Source organism: Cyprinus carpio, chromosome B17, assembly GCF_018340385.1.
Source record: "Cyprinus carpio isolate SPL01 chromosome B17, ASM1834038v1, whole genome shotgun sequence".
NCBI classification, from domain to species: Eukaryota; Metazoa; Chordata; class Actinopteri; order Cypriniformes; family Cyprinidae; genus Cyprinus; species Cyprinus carpio.
The window spans coordinates 2,650,440-2,670,264 of NC_056613.1; the positions used below are offsets into that span (position 1 = coordinate 2,650,440).

At 36.8% G+C, this 19,825-nt stretch overlaps 1 protein-coding gene and 1 long non-coding RNA gene across 2 annotated transcripts; both read left to right on the forward strand.

The window, feature by feature from the left end:
• The first annotated feature begins 250 nt into the window (after positions 1-250).
• On the forward strand, positions 251-7,535 carry LOC109075720 (forkhead box protein O3-like). Its single transcript, XM_042743028.1, has 2 exons — positions 251-1,631; positions 5,648-7,535. The coding sequence occupies exons 1-2, from the start codon at positions 1,056-1,058 to the stop codon at positions 7,016-7,018; spliced, it is 1,947 nt and encodes a 648-aa protein (XP_042598962.1). The 5' UTR covers positions 251-1,055; the 3' UTR covers positions 7,019-7,535.
• Positions 7,536-12,833: 5,298 nt separating this feature from the next.
• On the forward strand, positions 12,834-19,349 carry LOC109076129. Its single transcript, XR_002015342.2, has 9 exons — positions 12,834-12,955; positions 13,067-13,407; positions 14,587-15,085; positions 15,989-16,198; positions 16,305-16,443; positions 17,475-17,912; positions 18,197-18,339; positions 18,705-18,983; positions 19,106-19,349. It is a non-coding gene; the product is annotated as an uncharacterized LOC109076129 (long non-coding RNA).
• Positions 19,350-19,825: the final 476 nt, after the last annotated feature.

Consider the following 19,825-nt stretch of genomic DNA (forward strand, 5'->3'; position numbering starts at 1 on the left):
GCTGTAATAGTTATTTTAATAATAATAAAAAAACATTTATTTTAATTATAATTAACTAACCTATGTGTCTATCCAACAATATCATTTAATAAAAATAAACCTATTACAGCAGATACCAACAGGACCTGTGAAATCATAGTAAATACATTTCAAAGAATATAAAAAATGTAGTTACATTCTATTACGTGCGAGGCACTTTGTCTAGAAGCCATTATTCGAGAGAGTGTATTAAAGAAGAGCTCTTGCGATGGCATATCTGTGTAATGTGAAGAAGACGTGTGTGGCAGTAGATGGTGAGCTCCAGTGCTGCTCTCCGGCCCTTTAAGAAGCAGTTCCTCCGACTGGTTCCAGGGGGCGGATGATCTTTGTGTTGCTGTTCTGCTCTGTAGTTTGCAGCGGAGCAGCAGTGCTGGATCGCCCGGGTTGCGGGACGCAACGTCCTGCTCCGACATGGAAGAGGGATCATGGAGGTTTATTGGGGAAAGTCGTGTGTGTGTTAGGACTCATTCGTGCTGATTTGCAGCGGGACGGCTGTGGAGGTATGGCTGGATTGTTTGAGGACACTTTCGCGCACGTACAGCCCTTCTGATCGCTTTCAATCAGCGAATTTAAAAGGCGGCAGCTGCTTTCTGAAACAATCTAACATTCGCATTATGATGTAATGTTACAGTGTAACACATTCACAGAGCGACCTCGTGCAACAATGTTACAAATTCGACCGTCCGCTCCGTTCCATTCTTGATGCTTTTGAACCACGGAAGCTCATTAAACGAGTCGACTGGGGGCATTTTCGCTCGTTTTGTCGTTAATGTAACGCTTAAAACTAACCAAAAACGAGCGAGATTCATAAACGAATTCTTCTGTGTGCTGGAAGTGGCCATGAGCGCATTTGTAAATATTTCTAAACATCTCACGACATCAGTTCGATTCCTTAAGTGTCCCGCATGAAATGTGGACTCTAGAAGTGACCCATTAATGGCATGCACGAGGCCACGGCTGCTGTTGTGTTCAGAAAAGCCGTCCATACATCATTCATTTGAAGGAGTCCGGGAAATATGGCAGAGGAGATAGATAAGCCCTTGGCTGTGGACGTGGACGTCGACATAGACCCTGATTTCGAGCCCCAAAAAAGGCCCAGGTCCTGCACCTGGCCTCTGCCCAGACCAGAGTCCAATGCTGGGAAAGCAGAACCAGCAGATGTGGGAATCATTCCTGAGGAAGAGGTGGATGAAAATGGCACTGACGATGATGCACAAGCATCTAGTGGCATTACAGGCGCGTCAAAGCCTGTCAGTGTGACAGAAGGAAACCAGGCTGTTGCTGCTGCTCCTGCCATAGAAACCAATGCTGCCGTCAGTGATAAAGACTCCTACGGCTCTCCTCTATCTTCCCAACATGCTCTGCCCGCATGCAATGACTCCAGCATCAACGGTCTGATTCCTCAGCAGCCCAGAAAATCCTCTGCCCGCAGGAACGCCTGGGGAAACTATTCCTACGCAGACCTCATCACTCAAGCCATCGAGAGCTCGCCCGAGAAACGACTGACATTGGCCCAGATTTATGATTGGATGGTCCGGAATGTGCCATACTTCAAGGACAAAGGTGACAGCAACAGCTCTGCAGGATGGAAGGTACGTCAGGTCAAAGAGACGGGCTGCTTTTTAACCTTGTCTTGCTTCACGTGCATATTAGGGACTGTTTGTGTTCTCAAAATCCGTTTTGTTGCAGGTAATAGGGTGAATTCAGTTTCACTGGGACATCTCAATAGCAAAAAGTGTCCCAGTTTACTAGAATTCACCCCCATATTGGTGCTTATATTCTTACAGGGTGCTACACGGATGCTGGAAATGTGTGGTTTGCTGATAAAGTGCATGCTGTTGTGGTCATGCCAAAGGGCGTTACAGCAGATAAATTGTGGAAAGTGCCCCTGATAAAAAGCTTTTAAGTGCCCCTGCTTTCCTCATAATTTCCTCAAAAAAGTAATGAAGCATAATCAAAAGAACGATATGTACTGTAGCAATATCTATAACATTTTCACTACTTAATATAGGGCTTTTGCTATGCTCTCTTCTCTCATCCCTGTTTGATTTGAGGGATTAGCTTGGCCTGGAAAAGCAATTTATCCAACATGGAATCAGGTCTAATGAATGCTCTCGTTATAGCTGGATTTGAATTCGAGAAATACCTCGGGAAATCCCTGTGCAGTTCTGCAGATGTAAGGCTGTTGTGCAGATATTACATTTAAAAAGATGATTTGGCACCTTCCCAAACAAGAAATTTAATTTTTTTTTTTTTTTTTTTTTTTTTTTATGTTTATAGATTTAGTTTTAATTTTTAGTTATGTTAAAGTTATTTTTATTTATTTGTGGTTTTTATTTTTAAGATTGTGTTTGTGTAGATTTACGGTTTTAAGTAGGGGAAATAGAATAATGAATTTATAATTTGTTGTGTTTAATATTTCCACAATATGCCTAATTTGAATAACTTTTGTCCTTTTTGCATAATCATTGAGACATTTAAGAGTCAAATGTATATTTTACACATCATGATGATAGCAGTCCATAGTGACATCAAGGTTAGTTGCCAAATTGGATGTTTAAATTCTGTGTATTTGCTAAAACAGACATGTTGGTGATTCTGTAAAGAAAATTCCAATGAGATCATAGGAACAGTCTGCTGTACTCAGTGCAGATAAAGCCATCCTGCAGAGTGTTTGCCTCTGCCTGCCACTGAAGGAGGAAAAAAAGAGAAACCATGGGCATATCGTCAGTGTCAGGGTTGCTATTGGCTGTTTTGTCCCCACCTCCACTTCTGATTGGCTCTCAGCTACAGCATAAGAAGCAATCAGCTGACTGGAAACTATGTAGGTCAGTGTGTAGCAACGTGTGAAGCGCTTTGGTGTTTGACTCCGAGAGACAGCATTTGTGTAAACTGGCAGCGCTCCAGTGCTGCTCTGAGTGGTGCTTTGCTCAAAAGGGACTGCATCATGGCTTTCAGATGATTTCAGCCCCTCTTTTCATCTATTACAGTTATTTTTCATGGTCCTGTGTAGATTTAATTCAATTGAAAGCAGCACCACACAATCTTTAAAATGATTTGCAGTGCTACATTCACATAATCTGACACTCTATTTAATGCAGTGGTTTACTAATGCAAATTTTATGAACGTATAAATCTCATGAAAACTGTCGAGAACAAACCTAGGTTTTGGACTCAAAAACATTAGGATATAATAAACATAGAATATATGTCAAATATGCTCTTCAGTTGCAATTGCTATGAGCAAACATGAATAAATTAAATATTCAAACTGGTTTGAACCCTGATTGAATTTGTCTTTGAAGATACTGCTCTTATTCCATTTCTAGTTGGTAATGATGTAGCTATGAATGTCAACAAACAATCTGATGGATGTCTTAGATTAGATTCTCAATCCAATCAATTCAGTTAAGCAAAAAAAGGAAAACTGCTTTAAGAATGAGTTCTTAGAGAGGAGAAAGTTCTGTCTTGGATTAAATCCAGTAATAGGCTTGAAGCAAAGGCATTAATGGTAGTGAAGTGTTATGAGGTCAGCCCATTCACTCTTTGAGAAGTTCAAAGGACATGGACAGTGTTGAGTCCAGCTTTCTACAAGATGTAGCAGGCTTTGCATTTGATAAATTCACACCATTTTTAGATGCAGACTGCTTGACTATTCATCAAAGAGGAAAACCATGTCTCGCTTGTGAATTTTATCATATCCCTTTATGCTGCATTATGGATTGCGGAAACTTCTGTGCTGCAGTCCACATTAATTCAGCTTTACTGCACTGCACTGCACTGCTCTCTTAAACTTTGTACACGATTGAGGAAGTCTCCATGAATCTTTCCAATTTCTCTGCAGTAGGAAAAATTTTAGATAGTTGACTAGTATTATGGTGCATTACTACCTTGAGAAAATCCTGGTCACCAAATGTGATGTTTCATTAGTGATTACACTGGTGTGCCTAAAATTGCCTTGTTTTTTTTTTTTTTGCATACGTGAAATGCCAAAAACCAAACTCTCAGAGTTACCCAGTTGAGTTTCACAGCACAGGCCAATTATCTGCACAGCCCAACGGACAGCGTAGAGTGGGTTGATTTACTTGTAGATTGGTCTTGACCACAGAGACCAGACCAATTTGAACAGTATGTGTGAAATTCTAATGAGAACAGTACTTTTTTTCTATAAAGCTGCTTTGGAATATTGTATACTTTAAAAGTGTTGTGCAAGTTAAGTTGAATTTCAGGACAGGCCTTTTGATTGCAAACCTCAGTGGGAACCACAAATGCATACTTGTTAAATATTATTTTTTTTTTACAAGTTTAATTTAATTTACTTGTTTATTTATTTGTTTATATTAGGGCTGTCCTTGACTAAGGTAGTAGTCGTTCATTTTAAGCATTAGTCGACTAATAGCACGTTTATTAATAAACCATTTAAATCATTCTAATGAGCCTTTAATTGCCTACATAGCCTAATAAGCACTCAAGCACACAAACTTGCCACAGCACACCTGCAGAAGTAATAATTATGAATGTGTCAGGGAAAAACAGTAAGGAGACTGCATTAACATTTTGATATTTAGATAAACTAGTGCTTTCTTTGTTCTCTGTTTAAGAGATGAAGTCGGTGACACTGACTCATCATCTCTTCTGTAGTTATGCACCTGTATGCAGGTTTCATACGGATTACATAATCTGAGAATATTTGTTTTACATTTGAATTGGTTCATTTTAAAGTAGACATTTCATTCTCTATAGATATTTTTTTTGTCTGTAAGGGAAAGATATACACAGTGTTTAATGCTCAAGTTTACAGACTGAGACGGCAGAAAGCGCATCCTGTTTGCTTTCATTATTTCACAAAACAAGTTTTGTTTTTATTGTGATAGCACACAAATAAACATAGTCTTTACAGATTCGAAAGATGTATTACTCTTATCTGTATGACCAAAAATGACCAGTATTTTAAGAGCAAGTGAGGTTAGCGGTGCCTCCATCTCCATGAATGATAGGCGAGCATTTGGATGTCCTGCCCGATGTACTGTATTACCCTAGACCAGCCATTAACAATCTTTTAGTCACAGACTGGTTGACTTCGCCTGTGAATTGGTTTTTCTTCGTTTTTTTTTTCTTTTCTGCTTTCTGCGACTAATGAAATTTTGTTTGAAGTATTTTAAGAGCAAGTGCTAATGATTAGTTGACTATTAGGGGGGAAGCCCTAGTTTATATCCTTATTATCTAATCAGCTAATCAAGGTCTTCTTAAGGATCACTTGAAAAAACACAAGCAGGTGTGCTGAAGCAGGTTGGAAATAAAATTTCACAGGACAGTGGTACCCAGCTGCAGGGGTTGAAGACCTAGGCTTTAAATTCTTGACATACATAAATGGACTCTATTGGTCAGAGGGGTCACATGACCCTTTAATCTGTTTAAAGCAATCAAGTCAGCATTGTGCTCTGTAGAGTTTAAGATTATTTTGCTTGAACATGAGGCCATTATTCTAATTCTTAATGGCCAGATTGTTAAGATATGGAGCTGAGGAATCTAAAACAAGAAGTATATGAATGTTTCAATCGCATGACTTATGATGCACTGCTCATGATCTACTCTTCTCTTTTTGCAGAACTCAATACGACATAACCTGTCACTCCACAGTCGCTTTGTCCGGGTCCAGAATGAAGGAACAGGAAAAAGTTCATGGTGGATGGTTAACCCTGATGGCGGAAAAGGGGGTAAAGCGCCACGGAGACGTGCTGTTTCAATGGACAACAGTAATAAGCTCATAAAGAGCGCCCGTGGCCGTGCCGCAAAGAAGAAAGCTGCTCTTCAGGCCACTCAGGACGGAAGCTCCGAGAGTTCCTCCAGCCTGTCCAAATGGACCGGTAGCCCAACCTCCCGCAGTAGCGACGAGCTCGACGCTTGGACGGATTTCCGTTCCCGCACTAATTCTAATGCCAGCACCCTAAGCGGACGCCTTTCCCCAATTCTGGCCAACCTTGAGGTGGATGAAGTTCCTGATGACGACTCCCCACTGTCGCCCATGCTGTACTCAAGCCCTAGTAGTATGTCTCCGTCCACTGGACTGACCGAACTACCCCGTCTAGCTGATCTCACAGGAACCATGAACCTCAATGATGGCCTCTCCGACAACCTAATGGACGACCTTCTAGATAACATCAGCCTGACGGCTTCCCAGTCTCCGGGCCAAGACGAGAGTGGGGCCAACCTACAGGGAAGTCCTGTGTTTACCTTCAGCTGCTCTGGGAGCAGTCTGGCAATTCCATCTGGCAGCTATGGCACCAACTCCATGTTTAGCCCTCCATCCGTCACTGGCCTGAGGCAATCTCCAATGCAAACGATCCAGGAAAACAAGCAGGCCACGTTCTCCTGCGGTTCTCTCTTTAGCGATCAGAGTCTGCAGGACTTGCTCAGCTCAGAGTCCAACAATCGCAGCGATGTCCTTCTTACCCAATCTGATCCACTTATGTCGCAAGCCAGTGCCTCCCTTTCCTCCCAGAATGCCCGTCGCAGTGTCCTGTTGCTGCGTAATGACCCTATGATGTCCAACCAGGCTGGGCCTGTAGGACAAGTGGGGCTCAAGAAGGTGTTGCCATCTGGATGGCGGATGAACTGTGTCTCGAGCAGTGAGTCAGACTACCAAAGCTTGATGAAGCAACATCTTCAACAGTCTCCCTTCAGAAACACATCTATGCAGCTCAACTCCTCTGATTCGTTGTTGGCAGGTCTCAACGGCAGCATGACCTCTGTTCAGTCGGTGTCTCAGGACCAATTCCCATCTGACTTGGATCTCGAGGTGTTAAGTGGTAGTTTCGATTGCGACATGGACGCCATCACCCGCAACGATCTGATGGATGCAGAGGGCCTGGAGTTCAGCTTCGATTCGCATCTCATCTCCTCTCAGAATGCTAACCTGACTTCAGGGAGCTTCTCGAGTTCCAAACGAACCTCCTCCCAAAGCTGGGTGCCAGGTTGATCCAGCCAGGCCCAGGAATGTAGGGACGGAGCAGAACACCGCATTTGAGCCAACTGTCCACTGTAAAGCAACTGTACATTATGCTGTAGAAAAGCTATTTGACATCTGTTGGAATGAGTTTGAGTCAATGTCAATGATTTACCCAGTCAGTATTGTAGTTTTGTGGCTGTATGTTTTGTAACGTCATGATTGAGGCTGGTTGATGGATGTTGTGAAGAGTTTCAACAATTTAACCTTGAAGTGCTTGCAGGTTTATCTAAACGCCAATGACTAGGTATTGAACTCAGCTGCTGGAATATGGTAAGTGGAGTACAGTAAAGAGTAGTTTGTTTATACGTATATGAAGGCTTGGCCAACAGTACTTTCCTTAGTCCATCTAGAATACAAAATTCGAAAGCATTTAGGAGTGTGGAAAGAGTGGAGTCAGTTTGAAAGTCAAGCAGAAATCTTGAATACTCATTAGTAAATTGGTCCCTCGACATGTGGAGCCCCGTGGAGAGAAGGTTGTCTATATATATATATATATATATATATATATATATATATATATATATATATATATATATATATATATTATATAAAAAGGTTTGGGCAGCTGTTCTTCCTTTAGTACACTTAGAATATAAAATCCCCAAAACCAACCATTGCATTTAAGGGTGCCTACACACTAGAAAACATCTTCAAAATCATTCGGAAGTTTGGAAGTCAGTTTGAAAACCAAGTGAGAACTTGGTTTCTCAAGAAGTGATTGGTCAACTGGTACCTATGACAAGTTGATGATCGTAAAATGTGAGGGTTTCCTATATATGAAGGCATAGACAATTTAACTTTCCTTGGTTCGTCTAGAATAGAAATATTTCCAAAACCCACCACTGCGTACAAGGGTGCCTACACACTAGAGAAATCTGTCATGAAAGCAAATGGGAATGTGGAAAGAGTCACTCAGTCAGAAAATCAACTGAAAATTCTTATTGGTCAGCTGGTACCTATATGGAGGATCATAGAGAGAAGGTCACAACTGAACCTCCCTTGATTAATCTAGAAAACAAAACCCACCGCTGCATATGAAGGTGCCTACACTAAAAATCTCTTATGAAAGCATTTGGGAGGGTGGAAAAAGTTGGGTCTGTTTGAAAACCAAGCAAGAATTTGATTTCCTATTATTCAGCTGGTACTTATGACAGATTGCACTGCAGAGACAGTTAAAATATTGTCAATTTATGGTTGTGTCACTTGGCAAACCCATTGCATTTTCTTCTACGTCGTTGTGATACTTTATCCCCATTGAAATCAAGTCAACTCTAGTCTGTAGGTGCCCCTTAGGTTGTTGTAGTTTCATGTAACTGTAATTGAGATTAATAGATTTCTAGTCCTCAAAACAAAACACTTGCCTTTTGCCAAACTAGTCCTCAGGACAATTGAAGAAATGGCCTGTTGTCCGAAAAAAATGGCCATGGAAAATCTGTCTCTGTCTCCAACTTTTTTTTTCTTTCGTGAAACTGAGAAAGGGAAGAGGTTGTGTTTTTGTGAAACCAGTGAACATGATGTATCCTTGACTCCTTTTACAGAAAAGTGAACTATGATATGATAATAAGCTATATATTTAGTGTTCTGCTGTATGAAACTAGTTTGTCAGTGTTTCCCATGGATTTCCTAACACAACCTGTGCATTTATCTTTCTCAGAATTCTTGAACATGAGAATCTCCGTCACCTCTAAACCGTGTTCATTTCCAAAGTCAACCATCAACCAATAGATTATGAGCTATATATTTGTATTTCTGTATGTATGCGCACACACACACATAGGACCTCATTCATGAAGTCATTGCTGTATAAATTGTTTGTAAAACCAATGGTTTTATGAACAATTTACACATCTGAAAACAGTTCTTAAATGGTTGCATTCTATGCCATTTAGTGTTTGTGTGCATTTACTGTAAATTGACAACCATTTACACAAGAATTCTCTGCAAACCATTCATTTCTGTTGTGCTTGTATTTCATGAATGAGGCCCAGAGTGCTTATGTGTATATGTGCTGTACACTGAATATATATGTGTGTGTCTCACATAAATATTGGATTCATTCTAGAGATAAGGTATATTAACAGTTAAACATTTTGGAGTGCTGATTAAGGACCACTAGATGTTTGTGTATTTGTAGCAGGAAAAAATGAAGCTAAGAGCATTTGGTGCTAAGTGAAATTGTGTTGGGTCAGTTCTTACAGCTGACATGTCACATTCTTAGCATTTATGTGTATATATCTACACAATGGCTGGTGCTAATAGAAAGCGTGTATCAGTTGTGATGGCAGTGTGTTTTAAGCATCCTAATGGTTTTAGATTTTAGTGCAGGTGTATTGTAGTATTACAGCCTGTACGGATAAGCTATGTATGAAAGCACCTATGCTGTACTGTATTTCATTGTTGAGCTTGAACATGCCAGACATCCAAATTCAAGGCTGATGAGAAATAATGCAACTATTCTGTTTGATGATATAGTAGTGCCATTCAGGGACAGCTTGCAGATGTTTCAGTTGTTACACCTAATGTTGTTTTAACATCACAGTCGAATGTACCTTTTCTTAAATTCAGCTTCACACCCAATATTTGATTTTTTATAATCTGCTTTTTATAATCAGCTGGAGTCACAGAATTTAAGATGACTATAAAAATTTGATTGTTCTGTGTTCACTTGGTTTTAAATTGTGTAATGAATTTTCAACATCATAATTTGCTTCCTTTACATGCTTTTAATTCTGATATTTTCATCTTGTTTGGGTAGGATCATTGTACTTGTCAAAAGAACTGCTACAATCTTCATTCATTTTGAAGTTTAATCTTAAAAAGGGAATTAACACAAATTGAGAACGTAATCTGCGAGTGTAACACCTTACACCACAATTGGCTGTTAGTTACCATCCACTCAGTGTTTGCTTGACTTTACCTGTGTATTTCAATCTTGGATAATGTAAACCAGGTAGTACAAGGCAAGGTGCATGTAAATAAAGCGTGTACAACACAAAGCGTTTCTGTAGTCTTTATTTTAATTTCTTGTAAAATAAGCAAGTGATCTAAAGGAATAGTTCATCAAATTTACTTTAGGTTGTTTCTTTGGAACAGATTTGGAGAAATTTAGCATTACATCACTTGCTCACCAGTGGATCCTCTGCAGTGAATTGGTGTCATCAGAATGAGTGCCCGAATGGCTGATAAAAACATCACAATAATCCACACCATTGCCGTCCAACAATTAACATCTTGTGAAGCAAAGTTGCATGTAAGAATCCAACCACATATTTGCTTAGAACTGTATTGGTTTCCTTTTGTTATTGTCTCTTGATTTGTGCATGTTTCTCACATGATTCATATGAGAGTACTTTTGCACTGGGGGAGCAATCTTATGGATTATGGACTCACATTTTAGCTGGAAGCAAAGGTTTGAAGTTAAAAATGGGTGAATGAAGGCTTTTTATAAACATGCAGCTTTTTACTTCACAAGATGTTAATTGATGGACTGGAGTGCTGTGGATTATTGTGATGTTTTTATCAGCTGTTTGGACTCTCATTCTGACGGCACCCATTCACTGCAGAGGATCTATTGGTGAGCAAGTGAAGGAATGCTAAATTTCTACAAATCTGATGAAGAAACAAACTCATCTACATCTTGGATGACCTGAGGGTGAGTACACTGATCAAAATTTATATATATATATATATATATATATATATATATATATATATATATATATATTTGTGAACTATTCTTTTAATGCCTGTCCATTCAAATTGTTTACCTGATTGGAAATTGTAATGCTTTTAAACCATTATTTGCATAATTGCAAACAATATTCAATGAGGTCTAAGAATCAGTTGGCAAACATCCTCTAATTTATTTGATTTAAGTGGCACAGTTTTATGTGGTTCATGAATGCACAGACTTAATTTAATAAAAACCCTGTTTACTCTCCAGGCCATACAGCTTTCATTTAAAATACACTTTTAAAAACAGAACAAGCTTCAAACTATAAATACTCTGGGTTATGTGGCTTAAAAGAGTACCTTTTTAAACACATTTTACAGGCCATAAAGTTATCTTTGGTTTTCAGAAGCTCATATTTGCTCAAATATCATGTACATTCAAATTTCTCACCTCATCTTCTTGCTGTTATGCTTGTTTTTACACTTTAAACAACCTCAGAGCATGATGTTGCCATTTCTGTTCTTGACAGTGAAAATGATGCGACTTGAGGTGTGTTTGGGTTCAGTCTCATCAAACTATCATTTTTTCCCAAAAAGTTTTCAGTTTTGTCACATGGCTTCTTACACTTTCCCAAACTGACCAAGTCTGTGATGCCCGAAGAGATAGTGTCTGGACAAACCTAGCACTTCCAAGAAGGGTCAAACCTTTGCCAGGTCTTTTCTTTTTCTAGTTGGTGAAGGGCGTCCAGATTGTCTATGGTTACCAAGGAGACGTGTCTTATGAAAATGTATGAAATGTTCACTCAGACGGAGCCCCTGTTGTTGTGTTTGATTGCTGATATATTTCCCAAATTAGTGTGTATTCATGCACACGTAGCAATCACGCGCTCATTCATACGCGCTGTACGATCAGTGGGATTGATTGTGTTAAGAAAATCATTCATGATGTTTTACTGCTCTCTGCAGGGAGGAAAACAACCCCCCAGGGACAATAGCTGTAAAATGTGCCCCGTGTCCTTGTGCACTCATTGGTGGGACAGCACCTGGGTGAGGATCTCTGATTGGCTATCGGCTGCTTTTGCCACGAACCAATCGGTGCTTCTGTATCCAAGTCAACTTGGTATGTTGAGCTATTTAAATCCAGAGAAGATGCATCTGATTTATCGACTTTAACATTGAAAATCGCTTGATTGAAAAGTTCATCGCTGTATATGTTTATGTATATACATCGCTGTATATGTTTAAGGTGACAACCATCTTAAGTATTCTTTAAGAAAATATATTTAAGCCATATTTCCATCTGACACAAAGGCTTGACTACCTCGGTTAAAATACGCTGTTTGAGGTCTTGCATTTTATAAGATCAGTATACGAACTCTTTCATGTGAAACAACGAATAAAAAGATAAAGATCTTGCTGATGACTTAGGGTATACCTTCGTCTTTGAGACAGGTCTGTCCTCTTAGCTTGTGTCGGCACAATAAAATGAGTTTTCATCGCCCTCTGCAGGTTAAAAGACGAATACATGATACATGCGGGTTCAAAGAGTAGGCTTATAGGGGTTCAAATACCTTCACTTGTGTAAATGTAACAGTGCGACATGTACACTACTAAATTTCACTACAATAGTATATTTTTTGTGCTAAAAATTGTCTAAAGGAATGCCACTGGAATTTCTGTGATCATTAAGAATCAATCCAAAAAAATAAAACAAAAATAAAACAATTAAATAACACCACGCGACTCATTTGATTATTTTGTCAGTTCTAATTTTGAGCCCTTAATTGTATATTAACCTGTGATGTGTAACTTCTTGCGCCAGTGAACTCGCTTGTGTTTGGATCTAAAGCTGTGATTTACCGCCATTTTTTAAAAGCGCGTCTCTGTAGCAACTGCGCAAACACTGATACATTGTAGCAAAAGTTTATACAGTAGAGACACTTTTAAAGTTCTATTTTTGTCTATCTTTAGAACGCGCTGTACGTAGACTGCTCTATACACAACTAATACAGCCAGTCTCACGTCTGCGAGGACGGAACGACTCAGACTCAAGATGTCTCAGACAGACAGTGATTAGTCCGTGACAGTGGAGTTTCTCTGTCTTTTCTGGAAGAAACTCTGAAGACAATGAGATTTTACACCAAATATCCTCAAAACTATATAAGCGAGACAGCTGATGGTGTTCTCCCTCATTACACAGAAGTGCTGCTCATGTTCAGAGCTCTGGAGGAAAAGGTCAAATATCTGTGACTAATTGACACAGTGTCCCTGTTCTCATTAAAACACATTTTCTTCATCATTTTGATGTGTTTAAATCAGCTGATTTACAGTGGGTTCTTGTTACAGGAATGTCACCAGGCTCAGCACACTGCAGATTGTTTCTGCTCGGCTGGGGAATCCGAACACTTCCTTCAGTCCATGGGCGTCGCTAGACCATTTTTAGGGGGGTGTAGAGAGAGCATCAGTATATGATAACTCTGTAAACACACACTGCCCTGCGTTGTTTTTAGCCGATATTGTGTGACGTCCAGCCCAGTGTTTCTCTACGCTCTGATGTTTGTCCAAAGGTGCTGAAGTGACAGACTGAGTCTCTCTGTGAGGCCAGAAGTTCAGAGGCTGTCGCGTGGCTCCTGCAGCTACACAGGGACGTGCTCTTCCTGCACAGTGCGCTACATGATCAGCTGCTGGTAAATTACAGATTTCACAGTATTTCAGCCAACGACAACGATGTTACAGAAGAGAGTGTTTTTGAGAAATCTGGTTCGAAATTCTTGTTCAATTAGAGATGTAATCTTTGTATATGTATGCTGTATTCATACATTTTGGAAAACCTTTTATTTTTATTTTTATTTCAATTGACAGATGAAGAAATCCAGTGGTGAAACCATTAGGGAAAAAATAACATTTAATAATAATAATATATAATAACATTTACTAATTTTCCTTCAAATTTGCATAGATGTTAAAGTACACATTATTATTATAAGTAACAGTAATAGTAGAAGTAGTAACATTAAGGTAAAAATATTTGTACAAATTAGTGCTGTCAAACAATTAATCACGATTAATCGTATCCTAAAAAAAGGTTTGATCACATAATATATATATATGTGTGTAGTGTCTATATGTATTATGTATATATATAAATACACACACAGTATATATTTTGAAAATATTTCATGTATTTACATGTATATATTTATATTCATATAATTTATATTATATATAAATATATTTAATATATAAACAACAATTTTTTCTGTACATAAAAATATGCACAGTACACAGTCATATGTTATGTAAACAAAAAACTTTAATTTGGGATGTTATTAATCTCAGTTAAATGAATTGTTTGACAGCACTAGTAAAAATATAATGAATTTTGTTTGTTGTCTTTTGTCGGTTTTACCATTTGACAATCTGAAATAACCTTATAAATGAGTATTATTGAGATACTATTATAGTTTTTATTAATATTTTGAATTTTTTTTATTTAAATTGTTCTGTTTTCATTTTAGTTTAAGTTTAAGTTATTTTGTTGATTTTATTATTAGTTTAATAGTTTTTAATATGTAATGTATATAAAATAATACATTTAAAAAGTAAAATACATTTTTGTTTTAGTTTAGTACATACAGTTACTAAATGAAAATGAGAAATGTTGCTTTGACAAATAGCTAAAATAAAATAAGTTTAATTTTTTAAATATATTATTTCAGTTAACATTGATTTCAAGTAACATTTTTTTAATAGTTTTAGCTTTATTTAACTATAATAACCCTGGATGTTCTTAAGTAAATGTCAGAAAATGAGAATTACATTATACATAGTACTTTGCACATAGTACTTTTTTGTCTCTCCACAAGGGAGGCATTCCTCTCCTCTGGAAACCTCTCGGCATATCAGAGCATGAGTGAAAACATAAGCCACGCCTTCCCTCTCATGAGTGACAGCATGATGGGAGGAGCCAGTTTCCTTCCTGTCCCTGAGCCGCTAGAACCGGCCAGTTTTAGGTGAGGAACCACCAGGCCTATCCAGCATACATGTGTTTACAAGGGTCCCAAGATGCACCTCATGAAGTTGGTTGATAAATATCACTGCATGTTGTGTTTAATTTGTGGTTTCAGGCCAAAAAATGGTATCCAAGGAGATCTTTTATTGCAATCCATGGATACATTTTTAAGTCTTACTCTGCCTCATTAGGGATCAGGGAGCTCTGCCTCTGTGATCTGAACGGCCGCTGTAGAATGGAAGCTAATGGGGTAATTCTGGGCGTATCTCTGGTCATCAATGATGTGCTGAGTAGCGCTGCTCCAGCTACAGACCACAGGAGACAACGACATCGCTGCAACATCTGATGGAGAAGTAATTCAGTTAAAGATTGTCTCCCATTCAGTTTATAAGTTAGAAACCTGAGTAAAGTGCAATAGTCGAGTTCCAGAGTAAAAACTCCATTCATTTGTTCCATAGCAGAATTGATTTTTAACCATAACATATAAACCTTTAAAGACAGACTCGTTGTGAGCTCAGAGGTTGTTTATCGACTGTATATGCTTTTGATGAAGCCAACTGTTCACATTATTTCAATGTATTTTTTAAAATGTATGTATATATATTCATATGTATTAATAAAATATTCAGTGAAATTTGTTGTGAAAAACTACATTTCCCATGATGCTGTGCAGAAAATTTCAGCAATCAGAGTCATGGCCAGCATTTTTGCAATAAACTGAAAATATATTGTTTCTACAGATATAATCAACAACTTTATACAAATAGTTTAATATTTTACCCTCATTTTAAATTGTATTATGTCATTCATAATGCTTAATGGGATTGTAGTTCAAATTAAAGCTGTTAGGTAGTACTGTAAGTCTTGTATCTTTTTCTTTTTGTCAATTCTTAAATACTTTTTTGCTTCAAATCAAAATTAGTAATCAGTTGACCTCATTGCTGGTTGGTTTGTTTCATGGCTTTTAACTTATTAACAAAGACTTTTTTTTTAAATCCCAATGAGAAAAATGAATAGAAAAAAATACATCCTTAACCAAAGCTGCTAAAAAAGTTGGAACTAACTACTACTCATTTAACCCAAACACCACAAGAAGTAAAATTTGGAATTACAAGAAAAGAAATCTACTGGTTTGCAATAATAAAAAAAAGGTTACATTTTGTGACAAAATAGTTTTAATCTTGAGGTGTGTGTTTCTGTTACTTGAGAGTATGGATTCATAGTGTGTTCACATTTATCTCATTGCCATTTTTTAGGTTCTTGATGATAACATGGGAAATGTTGAGAGAAAAACGGAGCTTGCGTCTAAAACTCAAGACCCCATACTGTTCCTGATGAAGCAGCAGGGATTTTTACTGCTGTGGAAGCAGATGGAGGTTTTTAAAGAGAGCTGGTATCAATGACAGATGGGTTTTGAAAAAATAAACACCCCATGCGCTGTTTAAACACTTATCGCAGCTTTGCAGGTCATGAACATTTCATCACCCTCAAACACTAACACTTTCATAAAAGTTTACGGTGAAACAAATATGTACAGTATGTGTTTACCTGATGCAGGATCTTGTGTTATAGGGTGGAGATTTACATTCCCAACATGCAAGCTCTGGCCCAGCACATGGATGAGGAGAAGGAACATGAGATTTTGCTGTCTCAAACTCAGTCTGTCCTTCCACAACCTTGAGCAGCAGAAGTTGACATCAAAACATGGCAGGTAATGCATGTGAAACAGGGTAGTTATGGTAAAAATATTAAAATATTTTGAAATAATTGAAATGAAACTAAAATAAAATATAAATGAAAAACTTACACTAAACAAAAACTAAAACTAAATTAAGCTAAATGAAAATTATATATGTTGCCTTGACAAATAACCCAAGTTAAATTACTAATGGACTACAATAAACTAAACTAAAAACTAAAACTGAATTAAAAACAATTTAATCCTAAATAGTATTATTTAAGAAAAATGAATGTGACAAAATGAAAATGACAAAAGCACAAATTAAACAATTAAAAAAAAAAGCTAATTCAAAATATTAGTAATACTATAATAACATATCATTTATAAATTATAATAGCATATTAAGTTTAAGCACTAAAATGAACAGGAAATAAAATCTAAATCTGAATTTAAACATAATTTATAATATTAATAATAATAATATTTTAAAAGGAAAAAAAAACATTATATGAAAATATAAAAATAAAACTAATTTAACATTTTAATAAAATCTATAAATTATATTTGGGTATGAAGTTTAAGTTGAAGCACTAAAATTAATAACTGGAAATAAGTAAAAACTAAATTGAAATAAGAATAAATAACAAAACTGAATTAAAAATAAATAAAAATGACCTAATTAAAGCACAAAAACAAACACACAAAAAAATTTAAATAAAAATGTACAAAATATAAAAATAAAATCTATTTCAAAATATAAATAAAAACTATAATAGTATACTAAAATAACACTGATGTTTACCTGTTTTTATTTATAAACATTGGGATCTGTAAAGGAAAGAGCTGAACAATCATCAAATCAATATGCTTTATGACTGCAAAACTAAATAAGCGATGCAGTTTTGAGGAATATTCATTGTAAATGTTTGTCTACCACCACAATGCTTAAAAAGTAAGAAATAATAAATCCTAAATTGTGAGGAGTTTGTTAGTTTGATTCTTTTATTGATATCTTTGGCATAGTCCATTTCAGACTGATGATTTTGCCGTGTTGGTTGTAGTTACTGAGACTCTTGGAGATCATGGAGTGTGACATGATCCGAGCGCTTCAGAAGAGGATTAGACTCTAGTGATGTCGGCACGCTCGCGGCATGACACGCAGCTCCCCACAGTTACCCAGCATCCTCTTCTCCTGCAGGAACCCAGAGGAGATCAAAGAGCACGATGGGAGGATGGCGCTGGGCCTGATTCTCTCTGTAGGCTGTCATTAGAAAGCCAATAAACTTCACCACAGTTAGTCTCTTATATTTAGGATATTGTAACATTTTCATCTCAACAGCAACAAAAAAAATAGTCCTCTCTGAAATGCATTGCCTGTCTTCACATGTCATTAAGAACTGTGGAAACGGCCTTCGATGAAGCACACTGTTTCTCTAGAGATTGTGGAGGATTTCATCCAGTGGTTCATGAGTGGTGTTGAGCCTGAGACTGATGGACAGGTTAATATTTCTTGCTACTCTTCTAAAAATAAAGGTCCCAAAAGAGACAGTACCACCTTTTAAGTGAACAGTTCTTATTTTTTTTTTTTTTTTTCGTAGTGTGAAGAACATTTTAATATTATAAAGAACTTTTTTCACTATAAAGGTTCCATGAATGTTAAAGGTTCTTAATGAAACTTTCAGTGCCAATAAAGAACCTTTATTTTAAAGAGTATAGGGTTATGATAGGATTTTCAATGCCATAATTAATAATGGACTGATATAAAACAATGAGTGTTTTCTAGGTGACGTTCTCCAGCGCTCATCTGCAGGAGTGTTTGAATGAACTGACTTGTGCTGTAATAAATCACAAGTTTTCCAGCGATATTCCCAGTTTTATGAGCAAATCCTTCAACAGCAGGAACAACTTCTTTACCAGAGAGAGCAGGTTTGTCTACACTATTCATGGTTTTGTGTCAAGGCTGCATTCATTTGATTAAAAATACAATAATAACTAGAATATTGTAAAATATTATTACAATTGAAAATAACATTTCTCTATTTAAATATATTTTGTATTATTATCAATGATGAAAACAGTTCCAAGTCTTTGTCAAATAGAAGAGCTTTTTTAAAAAATAGAAATATTTTGTAACATTATAAATGTCTTTACTGTCACTTTTGATCAGTTTAGTTCATCCTTGCTGAATAAAAGCATCAGTTTCTTTTTTTTTTTTTAAAGAACAACTGCTGGTGAAGTGAAAAGTTAAGATGCATGTGTTTATCTCACCAGTGAATAATCTGTATCCACAGGATGTTAAAGAGCTGGAAGCCAAAGAAATGCAGGCCAGTGACCCCTACAGAAAGATATATGCGTTGTTTGTGTGTATATCTCCGTTTTTCTTCACTACATGTTCAGTAAACACGTCTGATCTCAGGTGGCTGATGTGTGTAGTGGGATGATGGCTGACATCACAGCTCTGCGTGCCAGAGTTTGTCAACTGGAGGAGGAGAAGAGAAGCTTAGAGCAACATCTCAACCTCAGAAACAGAGCGGGTTCACCAGCTCTTCTCCACATGCATTCTTAGGAAGGTCTGTAAGTTTTCAGTGTTGACATATAGACTAAAGCCGCAAAAGTTAAATTTTGTTATCATAAAATTGTTAAAACATGAACTACAGTATACAGTATATGTAGCTCTCTGTGCCGCCCACAGTCACGTCTGGACAAATACCATATGAATATGGATCATGATGTGTGACAGCTGGTGAGCAGCGTGAGGAAGGAAGGCGTGGACAGAATCATCAAACCGAAAAATAAATTATCCTCCACTAATGATAACGAGACCCTCATTCACACACTTCATGAGGTGAACCCCTAGAATGAGCTTTGTTATAAAGTTATATAAATGTTTTTTAATTAAAGTTATATTGAAATATCTCACAAAAAAATCCAAATAATTGTTCACCCCTAATATATATATATATATATATATATATATATATATATATATATATATATATATATATATATATATATATATATATATACTGTATATAAACACATATTTATTAGCAAATTAATAAAAATTATTAAGTTTTTTAATTATTTGTATTTAAAAAATGTTGCCTATTTAGGACCATGTAGGCCTTTTGATTTCTAATGTGACAATTTTCTTGCCACTAATGTAATGTTAAAAAAGATGGAAATATTGTGGTGTATGTTGGTAAATTTTAATAAAAATGTATTTAATAATTTAGAAATTATATGATTAACATGACAATAATTTGGGGGGAAATATGCTAAATTGCCATTAAAATTATATAGTATTGCAGAAAATGTTGAGTTGTTTTTTTTTTTAAGTAAAATTTATGCAAAAGTTTGTATTTTATGCAAAATATATTTTTTTCTGTTGATTGGTGTGAAATGTAACCTA